The following is an 18736-nucleotide window of genomic DNA, read 5'->3' as shown; positions in this document are numbered from 1 at the left end:
CAACTTTACTATTCTTTGATTCTATGAAATGGGGCTGGATGAGAACTAGCCCACTGATGCAGATTTACAGGTGGGGCATCTCTTTCTAGGGAGGGTGCTCAGGGCATCTTTAATACCCTGTTTCCCCAATAATAAGACCTAACTGGAAAATAAGCCCTAGCATGATTTTTCAGGATGCTTGTAATATAAGCTCTTCCCCAGTTAAAATCGTCAGCTAGATGGATGCACTTAGTACGTTAGTTGCAACACAATTCGGGGTTTGGAGAGGTATGACAATGTTCCAGAAGTAGATGGCATGACTGTATTTGAATAAATGTAGATTTTTGTACATGAATAAATGTACATTTTTCTACATGAATAAATGTAGATGGTTGTTCATGAAAAAGAAGGCATCACCTGAAAATAAGCCCTAGTGTGTCTTTTGGAGCAAAAATTAATATAAGACCTGGTCATATTTTCAGAGAAAAATGGTAGCTGTGAAGACAATTTCCCCCTTGCTTGTAAGTTTTTGGGAGCAGAAGAAGTTGTTGTTATTATTATCAATTTATATACAACTTCCTATATGTAAAATATAACTTTAAGTGGTTCAGCTCTGTAGTAGATCTGTAGGATTCAGGGGATATTTAGGGAGAGATTGGGGGCATGTACAGGTAAATCTGTAGGGCTCAGGGATTCATGGAGGATATGAGTTGGTAAGGCCCGCTAGGTAATCAGGTAGCAAGTACAGCCTGGTTCTATGGATCCCCTAGACGGCCAGGCGGTAATTGGGGTGCATTTGGGGCCGGACATCCCAAACAAGGGTGAGAAGTTGACGCAGGACCCGATCCTTGCCCCGGCTCTGTCCTCCTTGCATAGCCTGCAGCTTCTTGCGGGTCTGGGCCTCCACTTCAGCAGACAAGTTCCCCTGTGAGCCCAGTGCCTGGGGAGGGAAAGAGCATGGTTATTCCAAAACTAAGATAGCCAAGGGATTCATACACGTAGCACCAGGTAGAAGATGCAAGCAGGAAAGGAAGACTCTCTTGAAATTACAGTAGGGTGTGAAATAATTTTCTGCTTTCTCACAATTTCCTTTTTGGAATAAAGGAAAGTTTACAATTTAAGAGATCTGTGTCACCCACAAATTAATATATTAACAACTTCGGCAAAAACACTTTTAGTTGTGGTGGCTGTTACAGAATTCATGTTTACAGCAACATGGCATTAGAAAGAAGTCACCAGGGGAAGAGACCCACTGCAGAAAAAGGACGCTGCCTTCTCTTGTTTGTGGATTTCCCAAAAGTATCCCATTGGCTATGTGGGGACGAGGATGCCGGACAACATGGACCATTGGTCTGCTTAAGGAGGGCTCAAGGGATACGCTGCATGAGACATGGGGACTTTTTTTCCCCTCTCAAGTACCCATTCTGGGGCTTTGATAACCATAGTCCAGTTGTGAATATTCCTTTTTTAGCTAAGGATCTTAGCAGTTGTAAATCCTCAGCTAATGTCTTCGGCAAGCCTTGAGTCCTTCCCATACCTCAAAGAACCATGCCAAAATTCCCCAAATTGACAATACTGGCTGGTGGTGCAGCAATACATTTTGGAGCAATGGCCCCTCTCATGGTAGCCCTCATAGGCAAATGTCCAAGAATAGTCCAAAAAATGCAGGCAGCTTAGCTGACCATCATGGAAAGAACTGGGCATGTTTTGCCCTGAGAAGACTGAGGGGAGATATGAGAGCCCTGTGCAAGTACTTGAAAGGCTGTCACTCTGAGGAAGGCCAGGATCTCTCCTCAATCATCTCAAAGTGCAGGACATGGAACAAGGGGCTTATGGTACAGGAAGCCAGGTTCCGGCTGGACATCAGTTAGGCAGCTAAGCCGCCCCGAGGCCTAGGCGAATGGGGCAGCATATAAGTCTACTAAATAAATAAATAAATAAATAACTTGGAGTCCTGCGTTGAGCAGGGGACTGGACTGATAGGCTCATGGGCCCCTTCCCCCTGTGATTCTATGAAATAGTTCTGATGGTTTTCTTCTGCACCAGGAGTAATTCTTTATAATAGCAATTGTCTTAAATGCCCTTTCATGACTAAGCTGCCACAAATAAACTGGGGAACAACATATAGCTGCTGTGAACATTAATTCATCTTCCACACTGTTCATAATCTGAGGCCCTCCTCCAAGTTCTTCCTCTGAGGGAGGCTTAAAAGATCACAATAAGAGACAGGGCCTTCTTGGTGGTGGACTCCAGTTCTGGAAGGCACTTTACAGCAAGGCCTACCTGGCACGACACTGTTATCTCTTTGACACCAGTTTAAGCCCTTGCTCTGTTCTCCTGCATTCTGATATAGAGAGTCCTGCTGGACTTTGGATTAAGCAGAGTATAAATTCACTTATAAATAAATAAATATGAGGATGTATTATTTTTTCTTTATTGTTCCTTGTTTAAAATGTTTAGATATTTATGTATCTGAGTGCTGGCATATGTGTAGATGATTTTTATACTGTGCATAATGTATTTTTAAAGGTTTTTTTAATCTTTGTAAATCGACCGACTGAAGAGCTTCTGTGATTGTGCGGAATGAAAATATAATCAACCAAATGAAATCTCTCACCCTGAAGCTACTGTAAGGATTGCCCCTAACCCCAGAGGGAGCAGAGAAGGGTGGGGGTGGGGTGGGGTGAGGGTGGGGGGCAGATGTCCCCCGCGTCCCCGCTAAGAAGCAAGTGTTGGTGCCACGTCGCTGAGGCACTTTTTTGCGCGGCTGACTCTCGCTGGAAATGACATTTGCAGTCCTGCACCACTGGAGGGCGCTAAGTCAGGGAAGACTATAGGGAAATTTCTAATGAAGAGTCACCCTATATCTCGTCTGCCTCTTGACTGCCCCTTTGACCACCGATATTACTGCTCCCTTCCAAATTCCTATCACTACCCCCCCCCCTTAAACACATCTTGAGAAAGCCTCCAAATCCCCGCCTCTTATGCTGCCGATCCTGAGGCTCGTCTTCCATTTGCCACACGCGCGCGGGCCATAATAGTCCCCCAAAACACAGCAGCCCACCGCCATCTCACCGCTTGCTGCTTCTGCTGGAACTCTCTCTCGCGCTCCAAGCGGTATTGCTCAATTTCGGCCTGGGCTTCTTCCTTGGCCTGCTTCAGCCGCCGGGCCTTCCCTGGCAGGGGGGAGGAGGAAGACTCTCAGAAGGACAAGATGGAGGGACCCCCTTTCCAGACCCCATGCAATGGGTGCGCGTGCTCCTGTGTGCGTGTGCATGGGAGGCGCATTCCAGGCTTCGGACAGTGTGCAGGATTACGTCAACACTGCAGAATCAAACACCGTGAGGAGAACTGAGGCCTCAAAAACACATTCAGAGCCTGGTCTCTCCAAGTCATGAAAAATCCTGCCTTTCCAATGTTTGCCCACCCATAGCCCCCAAGAATCCTACCGTATTTCCCCGAAAGTAAGACCGGGTCTTATATTAATTTTTGCTCCAAAAGAGTCACTGGGGCTTATTCTCAGGTGATGTATTATTTTTTCATGTACAACAGTCTACATTCATTCATGTAGAAAAATCTACATTTATTCAAATACAATCATGCCATCTTTCTCTGAAACATCGTCATAACACTTTAAACCCTGTATTGTGTTGCAACAGTCGTACTAAATGCGTCCATCAGGCTGACTACCTTAACTGGAGCTTATTTTGGGGGTAGGGCATATATTACAAGCATCCTGAAAAATCATGCTAGAGCTTATTTTCCGGTTAAGTCTTATTTTTGGGGAAACAGGGTAGTTCTAAGCCGTTCCCCTTTGCAATAACCGACGCCACCCCAGTGTTCCTCCAGAGAACTCAAGTATTTGTGTTTTCACCTTCCACCCTTCTCGGCTGTTTTCCACCACCTCCCCTGAGAAAAAGGAAGCCCAGCTCACGTTTTCGAGCCTCTGCCACCTTCTCGGCAGCCCTTTTCTCTGCCTGCAGCAGCTGCTGAATTCCCTGCGTCTGGCTGGCCATGGTTCCTAGAAATGATGCTCAAGTCAGCTAATCCTCCTGCATCCACTCAGCTGGGTACCACATCCTAGCAAGGCAGCCCGAGGTCCTAGTGCCCTCCGGCTTTCCGACGGTTCTGTCAATGCCCCACAGTGCTTAACTGCAGTGGGTGATCAAATGTAGTAGAGTTAGAACATAAGAACACAAGAAAAGCCCTGCTGGATCAGAGCAAGGGTCCGTCTAGTCCAGCAGTCTGTGCACACGGTGGCAAACCAGCTGCCCACAGGATCCCACAAGCAGGAGGGGTGCAAGACCTCTGTCTGCCCAAGCTCCTCAGCAACAGGTGTGTGCAGGTGTGTGCTGCCTCTGGTGTAGGAGGTAGCCCATAGCCAGCAAAACTGGTAAAAGGATGTGGAGCCTTTTTAATAGCTATATAGGAATATATTTTGACAGATATGGGAGGCACAGCCTGTCATGTCAGAGTTTCAGGCCTGCAAGAATGAGAAAATATCATCCTTGGCAAGGTTTGACTGCTTAGGACTGAGGAGAACCATTAGGTTATCGACATGCTGATAATGTATTCATTTCTATCCCGTTCCCTTCCTCTAGGGAGTTCAGGCTGATGTGCACCATTCCTCTTGATGTCTTTTGCCCTCCCAACAACCCTGTAGGGAAGGCCTGGCTTAAATATCATACGCTCCCTCAGTGAGTTTGACTGCAAATTGGACCTTTGGTCTCACAGGTCGTCATCCGCACACTGATTATGGCATGACAGCACCTTCTTTCAGCTGACCTTTCCAATTCCTTCCGTTAACAAATGGATTTTTCTTTTCAATCCTGGTCAGAATCTCTGACCAATTCTGTTCTTTATACATTGTTCTTCTATAGGTTGCTGTTCTAACAGCAACTCCCGTTGGTTAACCCTCAGACCAATCCAAATTGTAAACCTGATTTTAAATTGTACACTGTTCTGAGAGCTCTGTGCTAATGAATGGTATAGAAAAGCTTAAATAAATAAAGGCAACTTCCTATCCTAGTCATTTTTAAAGTGCTAGCTTGAAACCTCTGTACTATAGCAACTGTCATGCCCAATACCTAGCAAGAAAGCCAGGCTTTAGGCTTTTTTACTTATATGGTGACCTGACAGGGAGGTCACTTACAAAATATAGGAGCAATAAGACCTAAAGCAGTGTGTTTCTTCACAAGCCCCGTCCCCTCTTCATCACTCCTGACCAAAGCAGCACACACTAAAAAAACGGTTACATAAGATCTTTTGAAAGTATGCCCAATATGACTGCCAGTTGATTAAGTGTATAATTTGCAAATTTAAATAAGAAAAAAAAAAGCCTACAACTCCCATCATGCCCCAGCCAGCCAGGGCATGCTGGGAGTCATAGGCCCTTTTTTGTCTAAACTTGCATAGCATTGTGCATTTAGTTGATTAATCAATCCAGTTGCATATTAGTGGAACTACAAGATAGATTCCTTTTTGAGATACTGACAGAGTTGCTTTGTTTTAATACTGGGATTTAATGGCATATGATGGGTCATGCATGTTTGTTGCCGTTTGAACATGTCTGGTATTTTTAATGACATTGTTTTTAGTAGTATACAGCAACCCTCCGTGGTATTCTGCCATCTCTATTTACAGTGTTTATGTACTGTGAAGCACCCCGAGAGCTCTGGCTATTGAGCAGTATAGATATGCAAATAATAATCTTTCATACCTGATAAACGCAAAGGCCATTTTAATAGTTCTCCTTCCCTATAGAGCACACCAGAATCAAAATAGACTTTCCCATCCTGGATGCTTCATTACAGCTCCAAATCCCCAAGTTTCTCCTTCTCCATTAAATCCCACCTTTGTTTCTTTCAAGGAACTTAAGGTGGCTTACATAATTCTCCCCCTCCTCCTATTTTATCCTCAGAACAACCACCCTGTGAGTTGGCTGCGCTGAGTGTTTCTGACCAACCCAGTCACCCAGCGAGCTCCATGGCAGAGTGGGGACGAGAACCTAGACCTCTTGACTTTCAGTCCCACACTGCTAACCACTATGTACACCACAACTTGTTGTCTTCCAGATGTGTCAGGCCACAGTTCCTATTATCCCCAAACACAGTCATGCTGGGCAGGGGATGAGGGCTGGGGTGAAGCTTGAAGGCAAACACGGCTGGAGAGCACCAGCTTGGGGAAAACTGAACCAAAACCTTATTAAACCATGGATATGGTGTGAAATACTGTGTACACTGTGGAGCAAAGGTCGTTTTTGTTCCAGGAACTGGCCTCAATCAAGTTAGAAATGTGCCAAGCCTAACCCCGGTCTGCTCAGAGTGTGACCTGATCCGATGTTGCCTTGTTTGTATTCAAGGGCTACAAAGTCATGTTTTCCAGGGGCAATTCAGAGGAGAGTCCAGCTGCTGAGTTCTGACCAACCTCAAACGAGGCCCCTTAATGCTGCCACCATCAGTGAAACAAAGCAATGGGAGCCAGGGTGGTGCAGTGGTTAAGAGTGCGGGACGGGGACTCAGGTGATCTGGGTGCCAGTCCCCGCTCAGCCATGCCGCCAACTGGGTGCCTTTGGGTCAGTCACAGACTCTCTGCCCAACCCACCTCACAGGGTTGTTGTGGGGATAAGACTATGAGCAGGAGGGGGGAATGATGTGAGCCACTTTGAGTTCTTGAAAAGAAAAAAGGCGGGATATCAATTAAATAAGTAATAAAACTAAAGACAGTAAGCTCGGTAATTAAGCTTTAAAGGGGATTATAGGAATGTAATTTTAGGCCTTCTGATGACTATTAGCCATGGTTTTCCTTGTCCAGGGGCAGAATCACTCCTTTTCTTACGTTCGGGCACTGTGTGTGTCACTGCTTTTGTGGCACTGCCCTGGCACACAAAGAAGGCATCAACAGGCCCGAAGACTCCTGTGGTTTGTGTAAGTAAAACCATCGGGGTGGAGAGAGCAAAGGAGACAAAGCTGGATGATGGAACTGAGTGGCCGCGCGAAAAGGACTGTTGGGGATGGAATGGAAAACGAGGGTGAGGATAATGGGAGTGCCCATGGCAAAGGAGGGTTGCTTGTGAGTAAAGGACTTCTGGTGCACAGACCTTCTCCTCATGAGAATGTCTTTCAGAAGATTTTGAGGTCTGGCAGGGACTCTGGAAGGCCCCCGCTTGTAAGCCTCCAGCTTTGTACCACCTCTAGTCACCCATTGCTTTTGCTCCGATTTCCTAGTTTCTTGGGCTTTTTGTGAGATGACCCCTGGATTGCGTTGGGGCTTGTCTGGTTTCTCCTTCGCCTGATTCCAGTTTTAGTTTTATATTGTAAACCATCCAGAGTCTATGAGCATGGGCCACTATATTAAATAAATAAATATTATTCTTCTGAAACTGGTGAGAGATTCAGGATAAATAAAAGAACTACAAGATGTAGCAATAGCCAGCAATTTGGATGCTTTTAGAAAGACTGGACTAATGATGGAGCAAAAAGTTCTTGATGGCTCCTGGTAATTATAGTTGTATCTACTATTAGAGGCAACCTAATTGTCAATTGTGAGTTGCTAGCCATGCTTGGCTTGGGGACTTCCACTGCGATCTGGTAGGCCACCATGGCAGTAAAACCGTGTACTAGGTAGGCCTGATCCAACAGGACTCTTTCAATGCTCCTACTTTCTTACAGAAAAAAGAAAGTATGATGAATCATTTATTGAGGTGTGGCTGTTGATAAAAGTCCATGAAAATGAAAACATTGCACATCTACAGAGTCAAGTAAGAAAGAACACCCACAGCATTTCCTCTCTACTTTGGCCCCAGATCAGGACTCATTTTCAGTGACATGACCGTAAAAAACTACCACAAATGTTATGATGACCATTAGGTTAAAAAGACATGCAGAAGGCTTGGCCCCAACACCCGCAAGTAGCCACAGGAGTTAAACAGAAACCTTGTGTTGCCTGGGGACTGCAGAGCGGATGGTCAGCCCATTCTGGGCTGCCAAGGGCCACTGCAGACTGCTCCTCCCCTTACTAGGAAGACTATCCCAGCAAGGAGAAGCAGAGGAATATCACCAGCCCAAGAAGCAGCTGTTACAGGAAGACTGCTTTCCCTGCCAGAAAGTAAATTCACACAAACTTTGGCTCCAAGTGGAGCCTGAACGTGTTTGCTTTCCTCCTCCCTCCCAATCTTTTCTCCTTTCGTGCTGTGTCTATTCAAGTGTAAGTCTGAAGGCAGGGCTGATTAATTTTCGTAAGCTGCTTCATGAGCTTTTTCAGAAGAGGAGCTGAATAAAAATCTTTCATTAAATATTGTACATACATTAAATATACAAACCAATGTCTGAAATCTTGGGATGCTGGGTAGAAATGAACAAGAGGTGACCTTCTTTCCTTTTACATCCTGTTTGTGAGTGTTGCGAAGCATCGGGCTAGCTGGACAGTCCCCTGGTCTTGCCTGGCAAGGTGACTCTTACTTGTCCCGCTTCTTTAGAAACAAAAATGAAGTGTCTGATCCTGCCTAATCTTGGAAGCTAAGCAAAGTCAGTCTTGGCTGAATTCTGGATGGGTGACTTAATGTTGATTAATTGCCCAGACAGCTTTGGCTATAGGCAGTACAGAAATGTAATGTGGTGGTGATGGTGGAGGATTGAACTATTTATTACAAATCTTTTCCGCTGTTGTTGTTTTATTTGATTGCGCTGATAGGAAATGATCCTTTCTGGATTACCATTTGTTCCCTGTCAGTCTTTCTTCTGAGCTTATTTCTTCCTCCTCTCACATATTCTCCCTCACCACAAATCTTCACCCACCCAAAAATTCAGTAGCAGCATCTAACATCAGAATTGTTGCTGAGGTAGAATGGCAACCCCGATACAGTTGTGGCAGAAACGGCAAAGGAAGCCACGTGCTGGGAGCACCAGGGCGGCAGGCAGGAGATCCAGGATGTGCTCCTGCCGCTGCTGGGCCTTCCCAGTGCCCTTCCAGCACAAGGGCTGCCCCCTGTACCAGGGTTGCTGATTTCTCCCCACGCCCATAGAAAATTCCCTTCTGTCCCAGCCCAGTGGTCCCAGGACTCAAGGCGGAGTAAGGCACTTGGGAATGGCAGAGCAGTTCAGGGGCCCACACTGGGTCAGAGCTCCCCGTTGATGCTGATCTTCGCTATCGAGATGCTCTCGGTTACCGAGTGCCGCCCTTTCTCATAAATGATGAAAAGGCTGCGGGCGTCCTCGGGGGCCGTTCCATCCAGGGCCGTCATGGAGGAGTAGCCGCTGGCCCCACTCCAGATCTGCAGTGTCTCGTTCCACCACGAAGAGCCATTGGTGAAACTCCAGCGGAGCGTCAGGTTGACCCCTGCGCAAGGAGCGAAGACAACACATGGCCATCACCACGTCTGTGAAAGTGAATTGTGCAGACCTGCCTTATGGTTATGATGTTTCTCTCCTTATCGCACCTCATTTGTTTTACAATGGTTTTTAAACTGAGGATCAGTGTGGTGCAGCTAGAGATCGGTTGAGAAACTGTTCCAGCCTGCAGCCCGCATGGTCCTTCAGGCACTGACTGGGCTGCCACGCCTGTTGCGAGCCGCAGGACAGTTCCTCAGGGGGCCTGGTTTATCTTTTTGATTGCCCACGGCTTGCTCTGAGACCACGTCTGATCCAGCCAAAGCAGAATAGATGCTTTCCCAGCTTTTGCATGCCTTTTCCCCATTCTAAAACACTGAGTGCCTCCTAAGGCTTAGGAATTGACAACGAAAGCTTTAATCTAAAAGGCTGGGATTTTTGATATTTGGATCCTGCCCTTTTGCCTCTGACCATGTCTATCCCTGCCTCGAGTGCTTGTCTGAAATTTAGCCCCTGGGCCAAAAGAGGTTTAACACTCCTAGTACAGAGAATACTGGGTTAAGTGGGGGGAAAGACCAACCTGTTGTTATAAAGCAGCCTCCTCATATTCCCATGTTTTCATGGCTTCTGAGTCACTTGCTCCACCCCTCTGGAAAAGGCCCAGCTCTGCAAAGAGCCAGTGGCTCCTTCCCTGTGACAGTCCCTGACACCATGTGGCATGGGGACACCTCCAAAACTGGAGAGGTCTGTGGCTCAGCGGAAGATCACTGGGCGTGCTTTGCATGCAAAAGGTCCCCAGCCTCTCCAGGTGGACCGAGGAGACGTTGCCTGAAGCCCTGGAGAGCCCTGCCAGTCGGTGCCGACGGGTGAGCTGAGCGGACCAAGGGCCAGGCCTGGTATGGTGTGGATACCTGCGCTCTTCCCACGCTGTGGCAAGGCTGCAACCACAGCACTTATCGAATCAACGTTTACTCCACTTCCCAAAGCAGCAATGCATGTTCCCCAAAACCTGCCCCGGAGGCTTGGGGGACCCACTCTGTGGTCTGTATAGATCGGAAGGGTACCTTGGGGTGAGGTCTCCCATGCCTCTGCCAGATCTTTGTCCTGACTGCAAACCAGAGGAGCCTTACTAGTCCCAGAAGCCTACCTAGGATCCAGGCCATCCCTTAGAGTGGAGCCATCAGGAATCGCCTTCCCGGGTGCACCAACCTCCCCTTCTGCTAGCACCTTGGAAACGGTTCCTAAAATCTCTGAACTGCCACAGGGGCTTCAGCTGCGGTCAGGCTAGTTGGGGGCATGCGCACGCTTCACTTGCTCACTCACGCTGGCTCTCATGAGCAGGATTGCTGAAGAAGACGAGGCCAGATTTGACGAGGGCCCCAGCAGCCACGGCGGGGTCCACCAAGGTCTTGTCGAAGTCCACAAATTCCAGCGGGAGGGTCTCACAGGCGTCGTAGCTGCGAATCAGAATGCGGCATCTGCAGTGGTAGAAATTCTGGTTCCTGGCATTGATCACCACAGAGCCATCGGACAGCTCGTAGGGCTAGAAAAAGGCAGGTGGGAGGAACAGCAGATTAGGACACGGGAGGGAGGCGAGGAGCTGGGTGTTCCTCTCGCCTCTGCCTCCTCTTCCCCTTCTGCGACTATTTGCATGATCCGTGCAAAAACAGCTGCTTGCAGTACTGCTAAACATGAGGCTGACCACATTGCTGAAGCAGTTTTTAAAGGGGCGAATCCTCCGCCTTGAACAAGAGGGGTCAGGCTTGTTCTGAACTGAGAACAGAAGGGGCCTAAAACGAAAATCATCTGGGTAAGATGGTCTCACCCCAACCCATCAAAAATGCTTGAGAGAAAAAGTACCAGAAGCAGAGAGGTGCCAAAAGAGGATGTGTGCTGCTTCAGCAATGAGATATATTCTTGATATAAAGGTTTATGACATATAAAGTCCTAAATGGCTTGGGACCACACTATCTTAGGGAGTTGCCTTATTCCATATATTCCTGCCTTTTGCTTAAGATCTTCAATGGAAACCCCCCTATAGGCTCCTCGCCACAAGGAGGTTAAGGGAGAGGTTGCAAGGAGGGCCTTTTCTGTGGTGGCACCCCAATTACGGAATGCCTTGCCTTTGGAGATCCATCAGGAGCCTACTTGGTTGAGTTTTAGGTCCCTGACAAAAACCTTTCTCTTCTGACACCCTTATGACACTACTTAAACTATTTATCGAAAGCGCTGGTTTTATTTTTATTTATTAATTTTATTAATTTACATTTTGTTGATTCAATAGATTGTATCTTATTCTGTTTATTTATTATAACTATAATTTATTTTTAACTGTACTATTTTATTAATATTATTGATTTTTTTCATAATAGTCATCTAGAGAGCATAATGCTAATGGGACAGCTTTTATATACATTTAATAAATAATAGAGCACTGCCATAATAACTCTGAAAAAATGTAATAAATGTGAACTTGATCTATTCCAAATTAGCCCTACACATATGGGTACTGCAAGAAGCTTGCTTTTTTATTAAGGTATTCCCTTTGTCAGCCCTAACGGAAATCTACACCATTAGACTTCTTCACTGCAGCAAATGATGAAGATTACATAGATTTAAGTAACACCTTGTTATTTGGGTGCGGCAAAATCACCGGTGAAGACAGAACCAACCTCAGCAGAGAGACAGAAGCATGCCTGGTGAATTATCCAAGAACCTCCATCTTAATCAGTTGGATTTGATCCTGGGAGACTGTCTCATCAGCCAGAGTATCAATCCTAGCGTTTTCATAGAATCAGTGCTCGAGTTTAGTGAGGGTTCTTTAGCAACAAGGGAAGCATGTATCTATGGATCCGGAGGGGATTAATCAAGGTTTTCTAGAAGAGCAACTCTGGCAACTGCAAATCAGGCCTGCTGTGGAATGTCCAAGCTGCCTTGTTCTTCCAAAGAGGCTGTTAATTGAGGTAGATGTGAAAAATTCATCTCATACCTACCGCATGTGGTGTACAGTATAGACAGAGGACTGGAGGGTGGTGTCAATGGTCCCAATTTTCAAAAAGGGTAGTAGAGGGGTCATGGGGAATTATGGACTGGTTAGCTTTATGTCCACTGTAGAACATTTTTACATCCACTGGAGAATGTTTTTATCCCAGTGAGTACCCCCGTAACCAGCCCCTCTTTCCCAAAACCATCATTTCTAAGAAAGAAATGCCAGCAAGAATGTATTTTAATCCAGGCAAGTGCAAGCCCTTGGGAAACTTTGCGATTCCTTCCTGCTCCCTGCAGCAGTGTGGCGACATGCCAGCACCGGCAGCCACACCCACCTGGCACTCATCAGGATTGAAGTCGTTGGGGCCTTTCGGGTGACCGTATGGGATTCCGTGCAAAGGTTGCCGCCCATACCGCCAATTCTGGCCATGGTCGTCGCTGAAGAGGCAAGAGACCCCATCATTCCATTCCATCCCATGGCCGCAGACAATCAAACGCCCCTTCTTGGGCTCATAGCGCTTCTGGAGACCAGAGAACATTGAATAGAAATCAGGCCTGTTTGCCCTTGCATAACCCTCCCCTTCCACTCACCGGAACCTTGGCTTCCATGCAAGCCCCTCTTCTCCATTAAGAATGGGACAGGAGCTCCTGGGTAGCGTCCAGCACTGCCCATGTGCCAGTGGGACCCACTGTAGTACACTGGGAAGTAAGCGCACCCTGAAGCAAGTGGAATGACCCAGAATTCAGAGCTCCTATAAGGAAGTCCTGCTAACCAATTTTGTCCTGAAACAAATGCTTCAGCTCGCTTCCCAGATTGCTCCAGGGATTGTTAGCTGATTCCAATGACCGGTGGGTCCCACTGGCACGACACAATCAGTAAAGGCATGGAGACCGGTTTGGATAATTAGCCCTTCTTCTAATCCCTTTGTTACAACAGGGATCACCTGATGAAACTAGGAATGTGGCTTTTTGAGTAGCACCCTCCATTTTATGACAGCTGTGCCCTGGGAGGGCTAAGTCAGGTATCTCCTTTGTTTGCTTTTGGCTTTTCTCATCATTGTCAGAGAAAGATGAAGAAAAGCTTGCTGGTACTAAAAGAAGGGGCTCCTCCTTCCTGCCCCAGCTGAGTCTCTGGCTTCACTCTCATCCCCCCCCCCACCCCCCTGCTGTTATCTCCAAACCTTGACTGGAGATAACAGAGGAGATTCTGACCAGGACAGTGATGGTGTGATTCCCATAAACTGCTTGCTTTCCCAAGTGGAAAGCATGTAACATATAAACTGAACAAAATTGCACAGTTTGTCTTTTTGAACAATACATTCTGCAGGGTTTACTATGTTGTATAATCTATTTGGTGTTGCTAGTCAAGGATGGGGATGGAGGGGAGAAAGGAGCTACGCCGAGTACCGAAGTCTGTACTGACTCCTCAAGCTTCTGAGATTTTAGTGGCTCTTGCCCATGCACTTTCAAGGACTTCACACAGTCATGAGGGCTAGGAACTTGCTCTTATACTAAGTGAAAGTTTAAACTGTCAAGAAACTGTGCCAGTGAACACTCAATGTTCTCTTCTTACACTCCTGTGGAATTGTGGCAGACATTCAACCTGTGTTTTAGGAAAATGGCAAAGCAATCCGTAACCCTACACCCGGCATACACGTGCTCACCTGAATGCCATAACCTGGCCCAGGGGCAAATGCGGTGGTGCCGACCTCCTCAGAGAGGTTCCGGGGAACACTCCACGTGACCCCGTCATTGCAGCTGCGAATGATCATGGTGCTGGGGGTGCAGTATCGGGAACAGTGGGCACAGAAAGAATATATGAGGAACACACAGTCTTTTTCTGAATCTACCACCACGGCCCCAAGGTTCAGGCCATCTCTTGCAAAATGATCATCAACGATGAATGACGTTGGACTCCAGGTAGCACCTGGAAAATGCAGGCAGAAAGCAAGTTGAACTTATTATAGACATCCATGCCTCACCTTTCCTTTGCACACACTGCACCCAAGGTGGCTTCCAATCAAAGTAGTAAACAAACAAAGATAAAATGCAGTCCAATACAGCCTCCCATAACCTGGGGTTCTTCAGACATCTTGGACCACAACTCCTATCATCTGCAGCCAGTGGAAGAGCAGAAACAAAAGCATTGGGAGAAACCAGTCTCCCTTAGTGGCAACATTCAGGTCCTCAAGCCAACCTACCAGTGTCCTCCTCATGTGCCGGACTGCAACTCTCATCTTTGTACAAACCCCCAAGAATGATGGGAGCTGTGGTCCTGCACATCTGGAAGACACTGCATGGGGGAGAGCAGATATACCTGAACATTAGTGGATATACCTGTCTTGTGTTTCCTGCAGTGCATCAGTTATAGAAGGAATGTATGTAAGCTTAAGGATTCTAGGTGGCTTATGAATCCCAGAAGCCTCATTCCTTGCAGTATCAGTCAAATCGCATCCCTGCTGGTAGCTTTCTAAAACCAGTAGCCAAAAGAGCCAGCCCAAAAGGCAGGACTGCCAGCTGCATCGCCATTTGGATCGCCTTCTCCTCTCAGCTGCCCGCTATCACACCTTCCTTGCTATGCACACCCGCGCCTCCTTCCCTTCTGCTCCTCCCCACCTTTAGCCTCTCAAACCTTTGTCCAGCGACCTGCGAAAGGCTATGAATTTAGCTCCAGTGTCAGAGGGGGAATTCTTCCGGGCTTCTGAGAAGGCCAACAGGATGCCACGAGTCGTTGCTGCAATGAGGGGGATCCGGAAGGTGTTCACTTCCCCGATCACGCGGCCACTCACCCACAGCAACTGTTCCATGGTGATGAGGGGCTTCACCTGCCAAGAGAAACCCAGAAAAGGAAGGATGGCCCAGCTGCTGGTAATGCAAGGAAGGTGCTGTATGCAGGCAAAGGGCATCATCCCCAAGTCACAGCCCTGCCTTGGGTGGTTTCTTGGTCACAGTCAGAGTGGCCACGTGTAGAAAACCGGGCTCTTAACAATAGGTCTGTGTTGATGTGTGTGTACATGCCAGTTATCCAATTTCAGCAGCACCTCTACAGTATAATAGGAATAAAATATGTGTATATATCTATATAAAAACATTAGAACCAAGCACTCAAGGTGCCATAATAGCAAACTGGGCAGCCCAGCTGTTCAGGGAAGGCCTGGATAAAGAGGTGGGCATTTGATAGGAACCTAAAAGAGTCACGGTTAGCCCTTCTGAAACACAAGGTGGGGAGAGGCTTTCCATAAAGCTGGTGCTGCCACAGAGGAGGCCAACTCCCAGGCTGCTGCTACAGAGCAATCCGCAAGGCCTCCTTCTGCCTTGATCTCAGCAATAACACAGGTCTCTGTTGGGGAAAGGTAACACTGCAGACATCTCTTTTTCTAGCCTGTCTTTCCTTTAAGGCACTTTGTTTATTAGATCTATATCCCACTTTTTCCTTACAACAAACTCTTAGTGGTTTACATTGCTTTCCTCCTGCCGCTCTCAAGCTTATCTCCACAACAACCCTGTGAGGTAGGTTGGGCTGAGTCAGTGACCAGCCCAAAGTTTCCCTGTGAGCTCCATGGCTGAACTGGGACTAGAGCCCAGATTAAGTGCTCTTAACCACTGCACTACCCTGGCTCTCTTCTCCTAATTCTATCTCTGCAACAACCATGTGAGGGAGGATAGACTGAGGGAGAGCAACTGACTAAAGGATACCCACTAGGCTTCATGGCTGCCTGTGGCTGGGTCTTGCGCCAGTGTGCTTAGCCACTAGGCCCCACACCCATGAATGAGAAGCTACGCTAGTGCAGGCCCCCAGATGTTTTGGACTTCAGCTCTCACAATCCTTGGTCAATGGCCAAGATGCTGGGGCATGGGAGTTGTGGTACAAAATGCTAGGGGGGTGCTAGGTTAGCAGCCCCTGAGCTAAATCAAATGTGAAGGACACAGCTGCAGGCCTTGCTCCAACCAGATGCACCTGGTGCTCCTCTCCCGCTCCCCATCGGTCGCTGGGGCTGCTGCTCTAGGCAAGCTAGGGCAATGCCACATTCCTGCCAGGCGATCTAGCACCATCTTGGGAGCATCACCCTACCAGAGCCATTTCAGTTCTCCAAGTGCCGCTACAACAGCACCGCCCAGGCACAAGAGGGAGATGTCCTCAGGCTTGGGAAAACCAAGAAGTTCAACCCTGGAGCATGGAGGAGTACAAAGAAACTAAACGACAAGCCCTAAAGTAGAGGTAGGGAACTATAATGTGCAGGGAGATGGCCCTTCACCCAGACCTCTGGGGGCCTGTTGATGACAGGCGCCTCTTCTCTGTGCAAGTTTACCCTGATTGTTACAGGACGGTTGAATGCAGAATGTGCTCAGCTGCAAAGGCAACATGGAATGGCACAGCGGGGACCCTGAATCTGGACTGGGAGCAGGCTATTTCAGGGGCTGCAGCCTGCCTGGGCTTCACACCCCTTGGCCCAGGTCACCATCAGAGGCACGCTTGGTGGAAACAAGAGCAAGGGTGGCCTTCTTCATAGCTGCTCCTGAGCTCTGGCAGTCTCCAAGGGAGTCTGGATTGCTTTCTCTGCTACCCTTCCTCCAGCATGCAGAGGCACTTTGATTCAGACAGGCAGGCCTGTGGCATCTAAACTGATTTGCTGCTATATTGGATTTTTAATCCAATGAGTGCTATTTCTTCTTTCTTTCTGATGTGCTTTTATTTTTATGGGTTTTTAATTAGGTGCGTTTTAACTATAACTGTTGTGGTTCCTGTATTTTACTGTTAACCACTCTAAGTACTGTCTTAGTGGAAATGCAGGATATAAACTTCGTCAAAATAACACAGGAGCATTCATCTTCAGAGGTGAAGATGCAAAGCAACATTTTATTGCAGGTCCAACTAGTACAGTATATATCAAACTTTCCCAACTTAATGCCCTCTAGCTATGTTGGACTACAATCCCATCATCCCTAGCCTTTGCTGGAGGCCACTGGGTTGAGCAAACTATAGAGCATGGGTCCTCAAACTATGGCGGGGGGGGGGCAGATCCAGCCCTCCATGCCCATTTATCTGGCCCACTATGCCCACATGGACACGCCATACACGTGCCCGCCGCCGCCCACCTCGCCCTGCGTGCAGGGAGGCAGCGGTTTGCTTGCTCGGAGGAAACAATCTCCAAACGAGCGAGCTGCTGCCTCGTGCACCCGCCTTGTGGCACACGCCCGCCCACGCCTCGCTTCGCAGTGCGCGTCCGCCGCCCCTCACCTTGCGCCCGCCCCCTCACCGGCCCACGTGCACTGCCAGCACCACCTTTCCGGCCTGCGCCCAGCACTGGCACCTTTCCACTGGCCCCCTGGCGAAAAAGTTTGAGGACCTCTGCTATAGAGAGACTTGCAAGATGTCCATATGCCTAACAAGTGATGTCTGTGCCCCCTTAAGCTTTGGAGAAAGAGAATAGGATATAAATAATAAAAACACAGGGCACAATCCAGCCCAAATTGCGTGCATCTAAAATGTAGGGGCAGACTCTAGATCAGCACTGGTGTACTGAAATAACAACCTAAATTTATTTATTTATTTAGGAGACTTCTATGCCGCCCCATTCGCCGAAGCCTCGGGGCGGCTCACATCCATAAATAAACTTCCATAGAATAATATAAATTAACAGTATAAATTAAGTCGCCCTGGCCAAAGAATAAAATGAATAAATACTATTAACAATTAACATGACATTTGAATAAAAAGGTCTTCGCCTGGTGCTGAAAAACAAATAACGACGGTGCCAGGCGGACCTCTCTGGGGAGCGCATTCCATAGATTGGGCACCACCGCAGAGAAAGCCCTCCTCCGAGTAGCCACCCTCCTAATTTCCTTCACGGAGGGTTCCTGGAGAAGGGCCTCTCCCGCAGATCTCAAGGGGCGGGAGGGCATATATGGACGTAAGCGCTCCTTCAGGTAACCAGGACCCAAGCCGTTTAGGGCCTTATAGGTCATCACCAACACCTTGAATTGGGCCCGGACTTCAATGGAAAGCCAGTGAAGCTGACAGAGGACTGGAGTCATGTGAACATAACGACCAGTCATGTCAGCAGCCTGGCAGCTCTATTTTGAACCAATTGAAGTATCCGGACCGTCTTCAAGGGTAGCCTCACGTAGAGCGCGTTACAGAAGTCAAGTCGGGAAGTCACCAACACGTGTGTCACTGTCGCCAGGCAGTCGTACTCCAGGTAGGGGCGCAGCTGATGGATCAGCCAAAGCTGAAAGAAAGCGCTCCTCGCTACCGCTGTCACCTGAGCTTCCAGTGAAAGCTCTGGGTTGAGGAGCACTCCCAAGCTGCGGACCTTGTCCCTAAGAGGGAGTGCAACCCCATTCAGGACTAGGTTCAATTCACCCTCCCCGAAGCCCGATCTGCCAACCAACAGGACCTCCGTCTTGTCTGGATTGAGCTTCAGTTTATTGGCCCTCATCCA

At 47.9% G+C, this 18736-nt stretch overlaps 2 protein-coding genes across 3 annotated transcripts in view; both read right to left on the bottom strand.

Moving 5' to 3' along the window:
* Positions 1–8371, bottom strand: ATP6V1G2 (ATPase H+ transporting V1 subunit G2). Its single transcript, XM_044419720.1, has 4 exons — positions 8300–8371; positions 3914–4000; positions 3055–3155; positions 1–919 (listed from the first exon to the last, which is right to left on the bottom strand). The coding sequence occupies exons 2-4, from the start codon at positions 3993–3995 to the stop codon at positions 746–748; spliced, it is 357 nt and encodes a 118-aa protein (XP_044275655.1). The 5' UTR covers positions 3996–4000; positions 8300–8371; the 3' UTR covers positions 1–745.
* The window catches only part of NEU1 (neuraminidase 1), a 23105-nt gene continuing 12029 nt past the window's right edge, over positions 7661–18736 (bottom strand). The window contains exons 2-6 of one of the 2 annotated variants that reach the window (XM_044419713.1): positions 14926–15118; positions 13958–14220; positions 12629–12814; positions 10629–10848; positions 7661–9315 (exon numbers count right to left, since the gene is read on the bottom strand). In XM_044419713.1, the coding sequence (XP_044275648.1) occupies positions 9095–9315; positions 10629–10848; positions 12629–12814; positions 13958–14220; positions 14926–15118 (1083 nt within the window). In that variant the 3' untranslated portion in view covers positions 7661–9094. Of the gene's footprint in view, positions 9316–10628; positions 10849–12628; positions 12815–13957; positions 14221–14494; positions 15119–18736 lie in introns of those variants that run through there. The other variant, XM_044419714.1, reaches the window with a different exon arrangement.

Source organism: Varanus komodoensis, unplaced genomic scaffold (assembly GCF_004798865.1).
Source record: "Varanus komodoensis strain SLA01 unplaced genomic scaffold, ASM479886v1 scaffold107, whole genome shotgun sequence".
NCBI lineage: Eukaryota > Metazoa > Chordata > Lepidosauria > Squamata > Varanidae > Varanus > Varanus komodoensis.
The sequence above is the reverse complement of the archived record's forward strand: the minus strand, read 5'-3'. Positions and strand labels throughout refer to the sequence as shown.